This window comes from Mytilus edulis, chromosome 6 (genome assembly GCF_963676685.1).
Source record: "Mytilus edulis chromosome 6, xbMytEdul2.2, whole genome shotgun sequence".
NCBI lineage: Eukaryota > Metazoa > Mollusca > Bivalvia > Mytilida > Mytilidae > Mytilus > Mytilus edulis.
Window position 1 is genome coordinate 27314038 of NC_092349.1, and position 20889 is coordinate 27334926.

At 34.8% G+C, this 20889-nt stretch overlaps 1 protein-coding gene across 1 annotated transcript; it reads right to left on the reverse strand.

Moving 5' to 3' along the window:
• Positions 1-7885: 7885 nt before the first annotated feature.
• Positions 7886-20568, reverse strand: LOC139527449 (actophorin-like). The gene is made up of 2 exons (XM_071322917.1): positions 20272-20568; positions 7886-8715 (listed from the first exon to the last, which is right to left on the reverse strand). The coding sequence occupies exons 1-2, from the start codon at positions 20541-20543 to the stop codon at positions 8559-8561; spliced, it is 429 nt and encodes a 142-aa protein (XP_071179018.1). The 5' UTR covers positions 20544-20568; the 3' UTR covers positions 7886-8558.
• Positions 20569-20889: the final 321 nt, after the last annotated feature.

Below are 20889 nucleotides of genomic sequence, written 5' to 3' on the forward strand. Positions count from 1 at the left end.
AACACCGGGACCGCTGGAGCGGAGGAAGCTGAATCAATTAATTATTTAAACTCAACATCGATGGTAAATGCTTCTTTAAACATATCAGGAATTGAGGAACAAACAAGCTTTCATTGCACGTATTGTAGTTATAAAACACATAATAAAAGTAACTTTAACAAGCATAAGAAAGATGTCAACTGTTCGTCAAACAAGCCAGTGCCAGTGCCGAATGAAAAGAAATTCATATGCCATCGCTGTACCAAAGAATACAAAACCAAATATGAACTAAGCCTCCATTGTAAAAAACATGATAACATGTTCCAGTACAGATGTGATAGTTGTCAGAAAGGATATAATCAAATGGCTCAGTTCAAAGCACATCTTGTAAGCCACACAAGAGCCCTTGGGGAGAAATGTAACACGTGTAAAAAGTATAAGCCGTCCTTGTTCTCTACATACTTCAGGAATTTAACGAACATTTTTCAAGGTTCTCGCCTCCCCAGTTGTCTTTCGTACCTTTATCACAAGGATTGAATGTTCAATTATCCCATGTTCTATGCTTGATGTGAAGGTGTCAAGCTTACATTCACAGTATGGACAGGAAAAGTATGGACTATCTATTACATTTAGACTGAAAAGCATCACAGTAAATAAAAAATCACCTTTACATCAACTTTATCAAAAACATGTGCATTATATGAATTTTTTGTAAGTCGCAAAATCAAACGCGATTAACATGCCCAGGAACGTCAATGTTACCTTGGAATTTTATTCTTAATACATGATTCCTCAATAAATTTCCCCAATAGATATTTTGTTTTCACACTGAAAGCTAAAATATTTCAAGAAATAGGCGAGAAACGGGATTGCACATGATGCGAATTGAAGTGAATTGCCTACACACCGTACAGTTTATATCAAATTATTTTCTATTCACCGTACACACCTGAGGCTGTACACCGTACACAAAAACTTTTTTTTCACACTTGTTTTTTACCCAAAATGCTTAATGGAATGAGTTATCTAAGGTAGGTTTATGATTTTTTATGATCAGTAACCCAGGAGGTACACTCAAATGGCTGGGTGCAGCACAGTAACCAAGGAGGTACACTCAAATAACTGCATGCAGCACAGTTACTCAGGAGGTATACTCAAATGACTATATGCAGCACCGTAACTAAGGAGGTACACTCAAATGACTAAGTGCAGCACAGTAACCAAGGAGGTACACTCAAATGACTTTGTGCAGCACAGTAACCCAGGAGGTACACTCAAATGACGGTGTGTATTACAGTAACCCAGGAGGTACACTCAAATGGCTGGGTGCAGCACAGTAACCAAGGAGGTACACTCAAATAACTGCATGCAGCACAGTTACTCAGGAGGTATATTCAAATGACTATATGCAGCACCGTAACTAAGGAGGTACACTCAAATGACTAAGTGCAGCACAGTAACCCAGGAGGTACACTCAAATGACTATGTGCAGCACAGTAACCCAGGAGGTACACTCAAATGACTAAGTGCAGCACAGTAACCTAGGAGGTACACTCAAATGACTGTGTGCAGCACATTAACCAAGGAGGTACACTCAAATGACTGTGTGCAGCACAGTAACCAAGGAGGTACACTCAAATGACTGCATGCAGCACAGTAACCCATGAGGTACACTCATATGACTGCATGCAGCACAGTAACCCAGGAGGTACACTCAAATTACTGCCTGCAGCACAGTAACCCAGGAGGTACACTCAAGTTACTGCCTGCAGCACAGTAAACCAGGAGAAACACTTAAATGACTGCATGCAGCACAGTAACCCAGGAAGTACATTCAAATAACTGTGTGCAGCACAGTAACACAGGAAGTACACTCAAATGACTGTGTGAAGCACAGTAACACAGGAGGTACATCCAAATGACTGTGTGCAGCACAGTTACCAAGGAGGTACACTCAAATGACTCTATGCAGTACAGTAACCCAGGAGGTACACTCAAATGACTCTGTGTAGTACAGTAACCCAGGAGGTACACTCAAATGACTCTGTGCAATACAGTACCCCAGGAGGTACACTCAAATGACTCTGTGCAGCATAGTAACCCAGGAAGTACACTTAAATGACTATATGCAGTACAGTAACCCAGGAGGTACACTCAAATGACTAAGTGTAGCACAGTAACCCAGGATGTATACTCAAATGACAGCATGCATCACAGTATCCAAGGAGGTACACTCAAATGACTAAGTGCAGCACAGTAACCTAGGAGGTACACTCAAATGATTGTATGCAGCACAGTAACCAAGGAGGTAAACTCAAATAACTGCGTGCAGCACCGTAACCAAGGATGTACACTCATATGACTACATTCAGCACAGGAACAAGGAGGTACACTCAAATAACTGCGTGCAGCACAGTGACCCAGGAGGTACACTCAAATGACTACATGCAGCACAGTAACCCCGGAATACACTGAAATGTCTCTGTGCAGCATAGTTACCCAAGAAATACATGCAAATAACTGCATGCAGGACAGTAATCCAAGAGGTACACTCGAATGAATGTGTGCAGCACAGTGACACAGTAGGTACACTCAAGCATAGTAACCATTGAAGTACATGTACACTCGAGCATTTTAAAGACTATCCAGTATTGCTTTTTTCACTTCTGAAGACCATAAAGTCGACTGTTATTGCAATTATCCACTTGATTTGAACTTCTATGGATAGTGGTGTCATTAGCAATCATACCTACATTTCCTTACTTTAAACAAGACTTAAAGAGTGCACAGCTGAAATGTCTCGCCTTTCTTTACTAATCATTGATACTATATTGATAGTCCTAAATATAAAGCTTTATTTCAAATGTCACATAAACTTAACATTAACCAAGAAAACTAATCATTGACCAATGAACCATGAAAATGAGGTCAAGATCAGATGACCCATGCCAGGCAGGCATGTACAGCTAAGAATTCTTCCATAGAACAAATATAGTTGACCTATCGTATATAGTTAAGGAAAAACAGACCAAAACACATAAACTTAACACTGAGCAATGAACCATGAAAATGAGGTCAAGGTCAAATTAAACCTATGTGACCGACTTATAAATCATAAAATATTTCCATACACCATGCAAATATAGTTGACCTATTGCATATAGTATTAGAAAAAAAGACCAAAACTCAAAAACTTAAAACGTTGACCACTGAACCATGACAATGAGGTCAAATGACACCTGCCAGCTAGACATGTTCACCTTACAATCATTCCATACTCAAAATATAGTAGACCTATTGCATAAAGTATGAGAAAAATAGACCAAAACACGAAAACTTAACTATAACCACTCAACCATGAAAATGAGGTCAAGGTCTGATGACACCTACCAGTTGAACATGTACACCTTACAGTCCTTCCATACACCGAATATACTAGACCTTTTGCTTATAGTATCTTGGATATGGACTTGAGCACCAAAATTTAACCTTGTTCACTGATCCATGAAATGATGTCAAGGTCATGTGAAAACTTTCTGACAGACCTGAGGACCTTGCAAGGTATGCACATACCAAATATAGTTATAACTTATAAGAGAGAATTTTACATTACTAATAATCTTTAAATTTTTTTTTTAGTAGTCACTGTACTATGAAAATGAGATCAATGACATTGGACATGTGACTGACGGAAACTTCATATTATGAATTTGGCAATTCATATATGTAGATGTCTTCTTGCTCATCATTTCTTCTGTTTAAAGTTTCTATCTAACAAACATTATTTGAAAGATATTATGGCAAAATGTAGAACAAGAGTGCACATGCTGAAATGTCTCGCCTTCATTGATTTTGATAGTCCTAAATATCATATAAAACGTAAAATGATCCAAGAAAATAAGGTCAAGGTTAAATAAACCAAACCGGAAGTTTATGTACATGTTCCCATAACAATCATTCAATACACCAAGTATAGTTGATCTGTTGCTCATAGTTTCTTAAAAGCAGTCTTAAACAGGAAAACAAAACATTGTCCAATGAACCATGATAGAAGACCTGTACACCTTACTATCAATCTAGTTAACATTTTGCTTATAGTATTCAAGAAAAAAACTAAACCATGAAAACTTAACATTGACAAATGAATCATGAAAATGAGGAAAAGGTTATTAGATGATACCTGCCAGACAGACAGACACATACACCTTACAAACATCCCATACAACAAATATAGCTGACCTGATTGTTTAAGTTTTAAGAAAAATAGATCAAGACATAAAAACACTCAGCAATGAAACTGTGAAAATAAGTACAAACAAGAGGCTGTCACAACGACAGCAAACCAGATTTATTAACATTTATTTGTGTCCTGGCAATATCACAAGAACCATTACTGATGAATGGTGAAAGTGAAAATCGTCAATATCAAATTTGACCTCCATTTTGTCATCAGTATCAACATATAAAAATTTGAAAAGCTTAGATTGAATGGTTCATAAGTAAATGCAACAGCATGAATGGAAACGCCATTTTATGATCTTTCAAGAACCATATCTCCTGAACGACAAGAGTGCACACGCTGAAATGTCTCGCCTTCTATACTAATCATTGATATTATGTTGATAGTCCTAAGTATAAAGCTTAGTTTTATTACAACTGTCTCATAAACTTAACATTAACCAAGATAACTAAACAAAGACCAATGAACCTTGAAAATGAGGTCAAGGTCAGATGAACCATGCCAGGCAGACATGTACAGCTAACAATGCTTCTATACAACATATATAGTTACCCATTACTTATAGTTTAAGAAAAATAGACCAAAACACAAAAACTTAACACTGTGCAATGAACCGTGAAAATGAGGTCACCGTCAAATAAAACCTGCGCGACTGACATAAAGATCATAAAATATTTCCATACACCAAATATAGTTGACCTATGGCATACAGTATTAGATAAAAAGACCAAAACTCAAAAACTTAACTTTGACCACTGAACCATGAAAATGAGGTCAAGGTCAGATGACATCTGCCCGCTAGATATGAACACCTTACCATCATTCCATACAACAAATATAGTAGACCTATTGCATATAGTATGAGAAAAACAGACCAAAACACAAAAATTTAACTATAACCACTGAACCATGAAAATGAGGTCAAGGTCAGATGACACCTGCCAGTTGGACATGTACACCTTACAGTCCTTCCATACACCGAATATACTAGCCCTATTGCTTATAGTATCTGAGATATGGACTTGACCACCAAAACTTAACCTTGATCACTGATCCATGAAATGAGGTCGAGGTCAAGTGAAAACTGTCTGACAGACATGAGGACCTTGCAAGGTACGCACATACCAAATATAGTTATCCTATTACTTAAAATAAGAGAGAATTCAACATTACAAAAAATTTGAACTTTTTTTTCAAGTGGTCACTGAACCATGAATATGAGGTCAAGGACATTGGACATGTGACTGACGGAAACTTCATAACATGAAGCATCTATATACAAAGTATGAAGCATCCAGGTCTTCCACCTTCTGAAATATAAAGCTTTTAAGAAGTGAGCTAACACCGCCGCCGTAGCCGCCGTAGCCGCCGCCGCCGCCGCCGGATCACTATCCCTATGTCGAGCTTTCTGCAACAAAAGTTGCAGGCTCGACAATAAAAGTCAGAATGGTCATTATTGAACTTGACTTTTATTTTGTCATCAGTAACAACATAAAAAAATTTCAAAAGCTTTGGTTGAATGGTTCATGAGAAAATGCACGGACACGACTGGAAACACCATTTTTCAATCTTTCAAGAACCATAACTCCTGACCGGTAAAAGTCAAAATCGTCATTATTGAACTTGACCTCCATTTTGTCATCAGTGACAACATATTAAAATTAGGGAAGCTTTGGTAGAATAGTTCATGCGTAAATGCACGGACACGACTGGAAACTCCATTTTTCAATCTTTCAAGAACCATAACTCTTGAACGGTAAAAGTGAAAATCGTCATTATTGAACTCGACCTCCATTTAGTCATTAGTAACAACATATAAAAATTTGGGAAGCTTTGGTAGAACAGTTCATGTATAAATGCACGGACACGACTGAAAACTCCATCTTTCAATCCTTCAAGAACCATAACTCCTGAACGGTAAAAGTCAAAATCGTCATTATTGAACTTGACCTTCATTTAGTTGTCAGTAACAACATATCAAAATTTTAAAAGCTTTGGTTGAACTGTTCATGAGTTAATGCACGGACAACATTTGATTGCCGCCCACCCACCCGCCCGAAGTACATCCCCAAATCAATAACCGACATTTTTGTCACAAAAATCCGGTTAATAAAACCACACTGATATGTACATCTTACAACATTTCCATACACCATATATAGTGGACTCTGTATTAATCTTCAGACCAAACCAAATTGGAACTTGATATGTAACTTGTCATGATAAAACAACACAACAAATATCAAATCAACATCTTCAAGCATAAACAAAAAATTGTTGAAAACTGATTTGATGAACAGACAGATGGAGTGCAAACCGGTTTGACATTTTCGGTAGGGGATTAAAAATATTTATGACAATTTTAATTTTTAAGAGAATTCGAAGCATTAAGTCCTCATGCACTTATAAAAATCCACCATGGAGATGCTGAAAAGTTAGCATGTACAATGTATGTAAAAACTAGGCCCAAAATAAAATGTTGTTTGTTTCCCCAAAAAGAGTCCAACTCATAAAATTTTATTGTCAAAACTAAGTTAAATATTATTTTATTCATTTCCTATTTGCAGGCTTGCCAGATGGACAGATATTGTTCCAGCTTAAGGAAAAAATAAAATCATTTCCCTATCTAACTACCCTCACCTGGCTTAGCAGGGTTAAGATTGGGAAACAAACAATATATTATTTTAGGCCTAATCTTGCAACATTTGAACAACAATGATGTAAAGTCTATATCCTGGATTAAGTTGTTTTACGAAGGCACGATAAATATACTACATAAGAAGTATCAAAAGTTTTATTGATTATTAATTGTCCCATTATTTGTTAAACAGATTATAGCATCCTGCTTCCTTCCGTTCTATCAAAAATAAATTACAAACAAGAGGCTCCATCTACACAGGGTTGTGTCATTTCTAGAGATATTTCTATACTACATTTGGCTTTGTTGGGGGTCCTAACAAACACATATATTTTGATTGTACACATACAGGTAATGACAAGCTTCAATATTTAGTGTTGTCTGCACAACTTGGTTTTTATCCATAAAACACATTTATAGTTAATTTTAAATAAAGATTTTTTATTAGAAAAAATTAACGTTTCAATTTTGAATGGTCTTTTCACAGAAGTAAAAATTTAACAATAAATTTTTATTGAATTTTCTTGTGCTGATTTGTACAAGCAAACCCTAGAAAAACAGATTGATTGATGTTAATCTTATGTCCAGTGGCAAATGTTTCTAGTTTAAAACATGATAACTAACAAAATGTTATCCCTCTTTTCTAAGATAACGGCTATTGAGATAATACAACCCTGTTTATGAAAGTCTTTCCACATATGTATCAAACATTATGATATGATAATTAAGCACTATAATTCTGTGAAAATACAGTAATTCTCATTAGGCCATACAAATATCCATAACTGGAGTGTTATAAGTTCAGATTAATGAGGTGGGAGGCCCTATCATTTCTACTTTATATAATTCACAATACTGGAACTTGTCTCTTCAGTTAAAAAGACCTGTTCAACAATTTATTTCTGACAGAAACAGAATCTGACTGTTGCCAAAGTACAAACAATTCTCAACAATTATAACCAAATACAATTTACATTATACATTGTTATCGTGGTTATTTCAAATCATTCTTTTGTGCAAAATAAAAAAAAACATTCAAATTCGTTAAATGCACCAGCAAAGATTAGCATGTATTAAAAAACATGTTAGAAAAAGAAGGGAGGGAAAAATTAATTCTTTGTTCTGCATTTTATAATACTTTTGACATTTGTAAATTGGCATTTATACAAAATTTGTAGAAAAAATCTAGTCTATTTATTTACTATTGTTCATGGCTATCTGACCATACCACACATTTCCTTTGGGAGGACGTATTACTGTTGATATCAGATATGTCTTAAACTGACAATCTCAACACACATATGAAAATCATTGTACAGGAAACACAATATTTAAATAACAAACATTAAATAATTCAATGTTCAAATAAAGTCTTAATTCTTCTGGTAACATAAATCCATGAACAATCTAAACAAAACAAAAAATTTATTCATCACAATTTTAAGTTCTCAGGGAAAATTTTTTGAAAAACAGACAACTGTTTAACCACACAAACTCATCTATCAGAAGCAGGATAAACGATAAGCTGATAGTTCTTGCTGTACTTTAAAAGGTCGTGGTATTTCCATGGCAACAGTCATTGAGTGCACCAATTTGAATAACTGCACTGCCACTTGTTAGTGACACAAAGTTTAAGCAGTAAAGTTATGATTCATAGAGCTATGTTTGAAAGTTTTATACACAATGCTGTCAATATAAGTCCTAAATCTTTTTCAATTTAGCTTCAATATCTGCCTCATCTAAATCACCTAGGTCATTTGCTTGCACTTCTATTTTAATAGCTTGTAATTTCTTTTTTACAGCATCTTTACTGGATGCATATATCATCTTTTCTTTCATTGGCGCTTCATCTGGACTCCTGAAAACGAAGAAATCGGTTTAATTAAAAACAGCATTAGAGTTCATACATGTATGAAATAATAATAATTTAAGGGGTAGACCTTAGTTCAGGGAGATAACTCTTTAAATCGGTGATGTGTATGTTAAAGTCAAGTTTCATCAATATATTTTCTTAATAGTGACAGTCTAGAATCATAGAATTTATTTATGAAAATTGTGGACACAAACGTTCTGGTGAAAGTCATATTGATGATTTTAAAGAAGTATTTGCCTAAACCTAGGTCTACAGCTCCTTAACACAATAACTTAGGATATTCAAAGATTAGTATAGTAAGACTTACGATACATATAATTTCTTCTGCTTTTCGTCTTTTTAGCATGCATGTTTTTTTAAATTTTTTTATTGAAGCATTGAATTTTTCGTACTAGTCGAAACTATATTTTAACTTTAATTTATTAAAATAACAAGATTATGAGGGCCATAATAAATTCACATCCAAATTCTAACATCTTGACTGACTGATTTGTATAAACATAAAACATTATATACAAACATCGGATTGTTAACATAACGGTGGTAATTTTCATACAATTTTAACTCAAATGATTGCCTGGTTCCCTTTTAAATTTGTTGTCTATTTTACATCCGTTGAGGTACAATGTACATGTACAAATGTATACAGCTATGTTTTCCCTTTTAGATTCAATCCTGAATTGTTTTTGTACTCTGTCACTTCAAAACTGTTCAAAAATAATTGTGAGATTGAATAACTAGAGGCTCTAAAGAGCCTGTGTCGCTCACCTTGGTCTATGTGCATATTAAACAAAGGACACAAATGGATTCATGACAAAATTGTATTTTGGTGATGGTGATGTGTTTGAAGTTCTTACTTTACTGAACATTCTTGCTTCTTACAATTATATCTATAATGAACTTTGCCCATTAGTAACAGAGAAAAATATTTGGTAAAAATTTACATAAATTTACCAAATTAATGAAAATTGTTAAAAATTGACTATAAAGGGCAATAACTCCTTAAGGGGTCAATTGACCACTTAGGTCATGTGGACTTATTTGTAGATCTTACTTTGATGAACATTATCGCTGTTTACAGTTTATCGCTATCTATAATAGTATTCAAGATAATAACCAAAAACAGCAAAATTTCTTTAAAAATTACCAATTGGAGGGAAGCAACCCAACAACTGGTTGTCCAATTGATTTGAATATTTCAGGGCAGATATATATTGACTTGATTAACAATTTAACTCCTTGTCAGATTTCCTCTAAATGATTTTGGTTTCAGAGTTATAAGCAAAAAACTACATTTTACCCCTGTTCTATTTTAAGCCGTGGTGGCCATCTTGGTTGGATGGCCAGGTCATCGGACACATTTTTCAAACAAGGTACCTCAAAGATGATTGTGGCCAAGTTTGAAATAATTTGGCCCAGTAGTTTCAGAGGAGAAGATTTTTGTAAAAGATAACTAAGATTTACGAAAAATGGTTAAAAATTGACTATAAAGGGCAATAACTCCTAAAGGGGTCAACTGACCATTTCGGTCATGTTGACTTATTTGTAAATCTTACTTTGATGAACATTATTGCTGTTTACAGTTTATCTCTATCTATAATAATATTCAAGATAATAACCAAAAACGGCAAAAATTTCCTCAAAATTACCAATTCAGGGGCAGCAACCCAACAACAGGTTGACCGATTCATCTGAAAATTTCAGGGCAGATAGATCTTGACCTGATAAACATTTTTACTCCATGTCAGATTTCCTCTAAAAGTTTTGGTTTTTGAGTTATAAGCCAAAAACTGCATTTTACCCCTATGTTCTATTTTTAGCCGTGGCAGCCATCTTGGTTGGTTGACTGGGTCACGCCACACATTTTTTAAACTAGATACCCCAAAGATGATTGTGGCCAACTTTGGATTAATTTGGCCCATTAGTTTCAGAGGAGAAGATTTTTGTAAAAGATTACTTAGATTTATGAAAAATGGTTAAAAATTGACTATAAAGGGCAATAACTCCTTAAGGGGTCAACTGACCATTTCAGTCATGTTGACTTATTTGTAAATCTAACTTTGCTGAACATTATTGCTGTTTACTGTTTATCTCTATCGATAATAATATTCAAGATAATAACCAAAAACGGCAAAAATTTCCTCAAAATTACCAATTCAGGGGCAGCAACCCAACAACAGGTTGTCCGATTCATCTGAAAATTTCAGGGCAGATAGATCTTGACCCTATAAACAATTTTACCCCCATGTCAGATTTGCTCTAAATGCTTTAGTTTTTGAGTTATAAGCCAAAAACTGCATTTTACCCCTATGTTCTATTTTTAGCCGTGGTGGCCATCTTGGTTAGTTGGCCGGGTCACCGGACACATTTTTTAAACTAGATACCCCAATGATGATTGTGGCCAAGTTTGGTTTAATTTGGCCCAGTAGTTTCAGAGGAGAAGATTTTTCTAAAAGATAACTAAGATTTACGAAAAATGGTTAAAAATTGACTATAAAGGGCAATAACTCCTAAAGGGGTCAACTGACCATTTGGGTCAGGTTGACTTATTTGTAAATCTTACTTTGCTGAACATTATTGCTGTTTACAGTTTATCTCTATCTATAATAATATTCAAGATAATAACCAAAAACAGTAAAATTTCCTTAAAATTACCAATTCAGGGGCAGCAACCCAACAACGGGTTGTCCGATTCATCTGAAAATTTCAGGGCAGATAGATCTTGACCTGATGAACAATTTCACCCCTGTCAGATTTGCTCTAAATGCTTTGGTTTTTGAGTTATAAGCCAAAAACTGCATTTTACCCCTATGTTCTATTTTTAGCCATGGCGGCCATCTTGGTTGGTTGACCGGGTCACCAGACACATTTTTTAAACTAGATACCCCAATGATGATTGTGGCCAAGTTTGGTTAAATTTGGCCCAGTAGTTTCAGAGGAGAAGATTTTTGTAAAAGTTAACGACGCCAGACGACGACGGACGACAGACGCCGGACGCCAAGTGCTGAGAAAAGCTCACTTGGCCCTTTGGGCCAGGTGAGCTAAAAAGGAAGGCCATTAAAATTTTGATCTTTGGAAAACACTTGAAATGGTATGTGTACATATTTTTTAGGGGCCAGCTCAAGGACACCTATGGGTGCTGAAATTCTTGCTACATTGAAGACCCACTGGTGGCCTTCAACTGTTGTCTGCTCTATGGTCAGGTTGTTGTAGCTTTGACACATTCCCCATTTCCTTTCTCAATTTTATTGCTAAAATTTGACTTGCGAAACTGATATTAAAATTACGGCCGGCATTCCAAAATTCTAAAAAAATTCACAAAAGGACAGAGTGTGAAGAAAACACGGAATTGCATGCAATAACAAGCTGCAGGAAACGATAATATATATTGGCCCTAATTTGGGAAATAAAAATATTCTATTCTAGACTCCTGACCAGTGCTTGATAATTTAACACTGGTTTTTACTGTTTACCGACATAATCGTGCAAACTAATTCATGACCTTTTATTTGATCAGAGTTGACCTTATTTGAAATAAAAGGACCTGATTGGTTGTTTAATTCCTATTATGACGTCACCTTGGGGCATGCTTGATTCACATGCTAAAAAATTCCAAATTTGAATACAATTTGACCAGTTCTCAATAATGTTATAAAAACTTCAAAATAAAAATAAAATAAGAACTATGATGTCTTTTTGATAAAATGGATAATTGGCATTTAAATTTTACTGAAATGGTAATATATTCAAAGAAATTCAGAGATCCTAAATATGATCTAAATGTGTATTGTTTGGAAAACTATTTTTTTCGTAAAAAATGTTCACATTCCATTATTCCTAACACTGCACACAAACATTGCAGTATCACGGCTCATCATTGACATATGAAACACCCAAACCGGAATATACATGAAGGGACAAGCAAGTTTACCCAAAATATATTGTTTACATAAAAATGACGGCGGTCAAGTGAAAATATGAAGGGCTCTAGGGGGACAAAACATGATGATACAAACGCCTTGGATTGAATATTACTGTAGCAATCACAATATTTGAATTGAAAATGAATTTATAATCGATCCATGATATTTCAAACTACTAAATATTTAACAGAGCTCCAGATAAGCTGCGTATTTGCGTGATCACGCAATACAAATAATAAAAAACCCAATGCAATTGCCCATTGCAGGGTTCAATAACCCAATTAATTCAAAGGAAAATCCAATTATATTCCAAAACCATGAGTTCTCAACCCTTTTATTGACTACCATTTGCGTTATTTACCCTTATCTGTTTACAGTCGTCGCGTAAACTATTTTTATAATATTTATAATTGGAAATTTCCTTTCGTTCTAAAAATAGATCCCTGCATCAAGTAGCTGAAATGGGTCCCTGTTAAAGTTTTCCGTTGCTCAATAGGTACACGTGTTTTTGAAAACATTTCCATCTTCTCGGCGTTTATCCAATTAGCGTGTGTCATGAAGTCATATTTTTTTCGCACTGCTCGGGATTTATCATAACATACATTGAATTAAAACAAAAGTGAATGTCCGGTAAAAATATTGAATAGAAGCATGTTTTCTGCTTCTTTTGAAAAGCTTAGGGAAAGTTATGATGATAACAAGACTCAGCCAGTGTTTTTAGGAAGCGTCCATCGAACAAACAGGCGTGTGTGCGTACCTTAACGAGAACATTGCTAATAAAAGCAGGGTTTCCTCAAAAACGAAATCAGTTGGAAAAAGTGAAAGGCCAAATCAACAAGTGAAACTGCGAGCTACTGCTCACTGATGATACCCCCGCCGCAAGTGGATAATATTAATAGTGTAAAAATATGCAAGTGTTCGGTAAACAGGAAGTTGTCTAGTGATGAATCTGAAAACGCATCACACGGTATAGCTGACTTATAAAAATCCTGAAACCAAATTTCAGAAATCCTTGTATTGTAGTTCCTGAGAAAAATGTGACGAAAATTTTTAACTTGGTTATCATGTGTAAAATCATACAAGTGTTCGGTAAACAGGAAGTAGTCGAGTGATGAATCTGAAAACGCATCACACGGTAAAGCTGACTTATAAAAATCCTGAAACCAAATTTCAGAAATCCTTGTATTGTAGTTCCTGAGAAAAATGTGACGAAAATTTTCAACTTGGCTATCATGTGTAAAATCATACAAGTGTTCGGTAAACAGGAAGTAGTCGAGTGATGAATCTGAAAACGCATCACACGGTAAAGCTGACTTATAAAAATCCTGAAACCAAATTTCAGAAATCCTTGTATTGTAGTTCCTGAGAAAAATGTGACGAAAATTTTCAACTTGGCTATCATGTGTAAAATCATACAAGTGTTCGGTAAACAGGAAGTTGTCGAGTGATGAATCTGAAAACGCATCACACGGTATAGCTGACTTATATAAATCCTGAAACCAAATTTCAGAAATCCTTGTATTGTAGTTCCTGAGAAAAATGTGATGAAAATTTTCAACTTGGCTATCATGTGTAAAATCAGACAAGTGTTCGGTAAACAGGAAGTTGTCAAGTGATGAATCTGAAAACGCATCACACGGTGTGGCTGACATATATAAATGTTGATACCAAATTACAGAAAGGGTGGATGTGTAGTTCCTGAGAAAAATGTGACGAAAGTTTCATGGGACGGACTGACTGACGGACTGATGGACGGACGGACTGACAGACAGAGGTAAAACAGTATACCCCCCCTTTTTTAAAGCGGGGGTATAATTATGACATGATAAAGCATCAGAAACCAAAAGTTCTAATAAAAGACAACTAAACCCAGATTTATGAAAATTGGAATAAAACAAAAACATTAAAGTATGATTAGAGTTTATATACTATTTTTTTCATTTTACGGTTAATTAACGAATACACACACAGGCACTGGTCTCAGAATTTATTATATAAAGGTATAAGACGAGTGCCTGTGAATACACATATATATCCGTTTTTTTTACAGTTTATATGAGAAAATACAAAACTGGCAGAAGGTTTGAAACGGAACACAAATTAAACCTACAATTGCTTCTCAGTCAATAAACCAAATAAAACAGCTAGCAAATAACCCTAACCCTAAACCAAATAAAACAGCTAAACAAAGAAAGAAACATATTTAAGATGGAAAAAAAATCTGGGGTTGATATAATAATTGCCTAAATATTCAATATTGTGTTGATGAAAAAACCCAATACATTAAGGAGCTTGGTGGTGAAAAACCCAATTTGATATTAACATGAGGGGTGAATTGGAATTGATAATGCAATCAAAAAACTTTATCACCCAATTATATAAGAAAATGGTGGGTAAAAAACCCAATTTGTGAATTCTTATCTGGAGCTCTGATTTAATTAAAGTTTTTTTTAAACTGGATTCCAAGGGCGATCTTTTCAACTTCTATTCATTGTCTGCTATTAACTTCCAGTTATAAGTTAAGATCATGCGAAATGTACACTTCCTGTAAAGCCTCTTCTAAGGTATAAAAACAAAAAATATTCAAAAGTGTTTTATTTTCCTTAAAAGTCATTTCTGTAGCGTGTTATCAAGGACTGGTCAGGGGAGTCTATTCTATTATATATTGGATGGCATTTTGAAGTGTCATTTACACAGGTTGGGGACAACCCGCAAAATGGGGAACTATTCCCCAAATGAGGGGTTGTTACTCATTTGAGTAATCATTTGGTAGTGCTAAAAAACTAAATTTTCTTAACTGAGTCGTTATTCTTAAAATGGCACATATTGATGAAAAATGAAGCAGATTTTCCAAAAGGTGAATAGCCCTATCTTGATTTACTGAGAAGTTACAAGCCTATGAAAACTTCCAAAAATTGACAATTTTAAAGGCCTCTAACTTTTTAAGAACTCATAATAAAAATACAGTTCTTTGGAAGAAGTTGTTCCATTTTCCATAAATTTGTGCCATTTTATCCAAAAAGACACATTTTCAGAAAATGTTGTTTTTAGCATTATAAAATGATTACTCAAATGAAGGATTGTTACTCATTTGGGGAATAACTCCCCATTTGGTGGGTTGTGCCCAACCTGTTACATGGTTGGAATGTGCCCACCAGATTATAGTTTTTAAAATCTTTCAATATAAGTAAATTGGTATTCCTATTCAATTTGAAGGACATATACAGGGGGCATGAATTTCATAACAAAATTGCTGGTCTCAGCTCCTTCTTCTTTATATACAGAAAAACATCAACTGGTTGATGATTACTTTCCGGCGCATGCCTGGTTTAACAATATTGTTAATGATTAAAAATATATATTTTTGGTTTCTTAATAATTTTTCAATTTTTATGATACAAATGTATATATGTAAGTAATATTTTTCAATTTTTATTTTTAATTTTTGGTATAAGATAAAAACAAGATACATATTATACATGTAGGTGTTTGTAAGTGTCAAGGAGCATCTCTCTAGTGAGTTTCTCCTTGAAGCACTCAGTAGTGGTGCTGCAGGCTATTGGTTCTGGTAATTTGTTCCAGTCTTTTATAGTTTGGCAGAAAAATGAAAATTTGTAACTGTCTTTGCTGCATCGAATTTGTCGGTATGTTTGTTCGTGGCTAGACCTGGTGTTTGATTGGCTTTTAATTAATATGTCAGTATGTGGTATAGCAATTTTGTTGTTTGTTATTCTATGGAACATATTTAATCTGCTTTTGAGTCTCCTTTCTTGTAATGTTGGCCAGTGGAGTGTGTTAATCATGTTTGTTACACTTTCAGTATATTTGTAGTTTGAGCATACATATCTCGCTGCACGTCTTTGAACTTTTTCTATGGAGTTAATGTTCTCTGTTGTGTAGGGGTCCCAGACAGTGCAGCAGTATTCAAGTTTTGGTCTAATAAGGGCTTGGTATGCTCGGTCTTTGATGGTTACTGAGTTTATTTTTAAGTTTCTTCTGATGAATCCAAGGGTCTTATTTGCTTTAGATGTCATGTTCTGAATGTGTTTGTTCCATTTTAAATTTGATGAAATAGTTATACCTAAATATTTTGCATTTTCAACTGACTCAAGAATGTGACCGTGCATGTTGTAATAAAAATGGATAGGTGTTTTCTTTGTGGTCACTCTAAGTATGTTGCATTTATCAGGGTGGAACTGCATTAGCCAGTCTTGTTCCCATTTGATTGCTCCTTCTAGGTCTTCCTGGAGTTTAAGGCAATCTGATGGTGATTTTATCTGTCGGTAAATGATGCTATCGTCAGCAAAGAGCCTGATTTGACTATGATGTAAGTAGTCAGGTAAGTCATTGATATATATCAAAAATAGTATTGGACCTAATACAGTGCCCTGAGGAACACCTGATGTAACTGGTATGTTATCAGAGGAATGGTTTTCTAGCATAACTGTTTGTGTACGGTTTGAAAGGAAAGATTTTATCCAGTTTGCGGCTTGATCTGATACACCGAAAAATTTAAGTTTATATAGTAAACGGTTGTGTGGAACTTTGTCAAAGGCTTTTGCGAAATCCATGATGATAAGATCGGTTTGTATATTTTTGTCGTTATTTGAACATAGTTGGTGAATTAGTGATATTATTTGGGATTCGCATGATCTATTTGCCCTGAAGCCGTGTTGCAAGTCATAAAGTATGTTGTTGGATTCAAGGTGTTTCATAATGTTGCTTGCAATTATGTGCTCTAGTAATTTGCATGAAATACATGTAAGTGAAATTGGACGATAGTTACCAGGATGATGTTTGTCTCCTTTTTTGAAAACAGGTGTTACATTTGCGTGGTTCCAATCGTGAGGTACTTTTCCTGTTTGCATTGATTTTGTAAAAATTAGAGTGAGTATGTCTGTGCATGTGTTGATGTTTTCTTTAAGCACTATTCCAGTGATGTTATCAGGTCCTGTTGCCTTTTTTGGGTTTATATTTTTAATTAATTTATAGATGCCTTCTCTGTTGATGTCTATGTCGTCCATTATTGGATGTGTTGATGGACCTTTGTCAGGGATAACTGTATTGGTCTCAGATGTAAAAGCTGATTTAAATTGTTCATTTAATATGTTAGCTTTTTTTCAAGGGATCTGTATGAAGTAAACCTTCACTCCTAAGAGGTGCAATACCAGTGTTTTCATTGTTTTGGCCTTTTATGTATGAAAAGAGTTTTTTAGGTTGTTTGTTAAATCTCGAATTTTCAGGCTCTTGTATTTCAATGTCAAAAATCATGTTTTCGATATAATTCCAATAGGCATTTCTCATCTCTTTCTGTAATTGTGTTTTAATTTGTTTAAATTTTTTAGTATGTTTGCTATCATGTTTTTTCTTTTTATAAAATTTGTTTTTCTTATTTATCAGTTTTTTCAATTTTGAGTCTATCCATGGTAGGTGGGTTTTATTTCCTATTAGCTTAGTTGGTATATGCTTTTGGATACTTTCTGTTGTTTTTGTTTTAAAGAAATTCCACATATTGTCTATATCAAGTTCTAATTTGTGTTTTTCCATATGTGTGTATGTTTCTTTTAAGTCTTTTCCAATTTTTTCCCAGTCTGCTTTCTTGTAAATTAATACTTTGTGTGGTGACTGTTTGGCTTTCGAAAGGGAAAGATTTATTTCACTGAAGATAATGTCATGGTCACCTAGTGGTGGTAATGTTTCTACTCTGTTTAGTAGGGATGGATTTGACATGCACAGTAGATCAAGTGTGCGTTCATTTCTTGTTGGTTTGTCAACTACCTGTGTGAGATTATGATCTTGTAATATATCTAAAAGGTGTTGATGAAGAGAAGGATCTGGTTTGCTAGGTATTACTGATGAATTTGACCAGTCAATATTGCCTAAATTGAAATCGCCACTGAGCATGATATTTGCACTGGATATGTTGCATATCCTATTTAGTGAGGTACCTAGGTGTTCTAGTGATTCCCCTTTGTCTGATGGTGGTCTATAATATGCTCCAAGATAGGTGGTTTTATTTCCCGTTGGAGTTATTTTTGCCCATATTAATTCGCAATCTGTGTCTAATTCAGGCACATGTGATGTAATAAGTGTGTTTGTGATTGCGAGTAGCACACCTCCATAGCCATCTTTCCTGTTTTTGGTGTAGATGGTGTATTTGGATGGAGAAATGTATTCATATGCTGATGTGTCATTTGAAAGCCAGGTTTCAGTACCAAATATAACATCAGGTTTGCATGAGTCTATCATCTCATCAATTTCTGGCTTTTTGTTTTTCATTGATTGAAAATTAATAGTGAGTACACGGAGAGGTGGAACTGTACTTTGTTTCTTATTCTGTTTAAATGGTTTTGATTTTTGTTTGAGTATTGGTGATGATGTATGAGTTGGTGTTCCAATGTGATCTAAGCTACATGTATTATCATCTGTGCTCAAGTCTGCATAGCTATTTGATGTTTCAATAGTGGTGTTAAAAAATGTGGTAGAAAAGTTTGGCATGCCACATTTAATGCATTCCCAAGAGATGTTGCTATTATTTAGGATTTTATACATGTGCTGATCAATACCTTCACATTTGATGTGATACCATTCATCACATGTGTCACAGCAGACTGCTTTTTGTCTCCATGTGACTGCTTTAGAACAGGAACCGCAGGGGTATTTTGTAGGACCTGGGTTTGGCTCAGGCGCATAAGAATTGACTAAGAGGAGGCTACATAGGTAAGTTAGAACTAATTTATTATGTTTTATTTCTCTGCCTCTCCTGATACTGATGTTTATTGAGAGGGTAGATATGTTTGACTTACTTGGTTCTTGACTAGTGATTGACCAAGAGTTGTCTGGAGAACTGCTGTTATAGTGCAGACTACTTTGTCTTGACAGATCAGTGATGTAATTGACAGTAGTGCTAAGGTTCAGTACTTTTGCTGTTAGAGTCGTCACAGCTATAGTAATAAGTACTGTGTTTATGATTTGCATTTTGTTTTTGTTGATACTAATTTTTTAATGGTCTGTGCACGAACTGAGATGGTGCCGAAGTGCAGAGAAAATATATAGTAGGATTGTTAAATAAATGTAACACAAGTTAGTCTTCGTCCCTTGGGCAACTCAAGGGTACTGGGTATTACTTACTCAAAGTTCAGCCATGTTAGTAGAACAATAGAAAAGTCTTGAGACAGGATAGTAAATGTGATGTTTGTTTACTTCCGGTATATTTGTTTGGTCATGTGACTGATATTGGCGGTAGTTACTGTCAATTTCAATGAAATGTCTAAATTGTGATTTTTGACTTTTTTGAAAAATGTTGAATGAAAAATGTTATCTCTATAGTAATAAGCTGGGAATAAACATCTTCGCTAGCCAAGGGTTATCCGAATGGCAAGATGGACATCTTATCTACGTTTTCAGGTTGTTTGTATCACTAGTCTCATTGAGACAATGTTTATTCTGTTTTAAAATCTTGCTTTCTACATAATTTCTATCGTCTCATACTTCACGACACACGCTTTTGGACTTCAAACCTGCAAACCGGAAGTGAATGCCGGTTTTTCATAAAAATGCGAGCTTTGTATTTGAATAGGAACTCGTTTTGTAGATAAGGGTAGCCCACTTTACTCACCACGAAACAAGAATGATTTTACTATGTTTTTGTCCATTTTCTGTGGTGTAGTTGTAATCATATAAAACGTATCTTGGTTCTTTCGGCGGCAGAATTTTCTTTAGTTCTTCAAAGGGTAAGGTTCCGGCTTCAAATTCATGTTCGGCCACTATTTGCCTCTTCTCTTCTTTATTTATTAACAGTACTAGAGCATCTAATAAATGCTTTGTTTTCAGTTTGGTGTCGTATGTTTTTACAACGCCATCACACAGACCAACTCCTGACATAGCCATCTTGAAAGAAAAAGAAAATATAACTAGTTCCGGTTTGATAGGACAGGTGAACCCATGTAGGATCGAAATCGAGACGAAATGTATGGCATACAAACGCTGCTTTTATATATTTGTTTATTTTAATAAGACTTTCATTAAACCTGAAGTTAATTTAAAAAATATATATCAGACTACAAAGAAAAGATATTGATAAGTATTTATGCATAACATTTTGGTCGATCGATTCCGATCCTGAAAGTTATGTGACATCATTAGGGGTGGGTTTTCGAAAAGTGTGCATGGCTATATATGGACATGTGAGTCACATGTGAGATCTAAGAGAAAAAAATGTCCTTTTGAGGCTAAT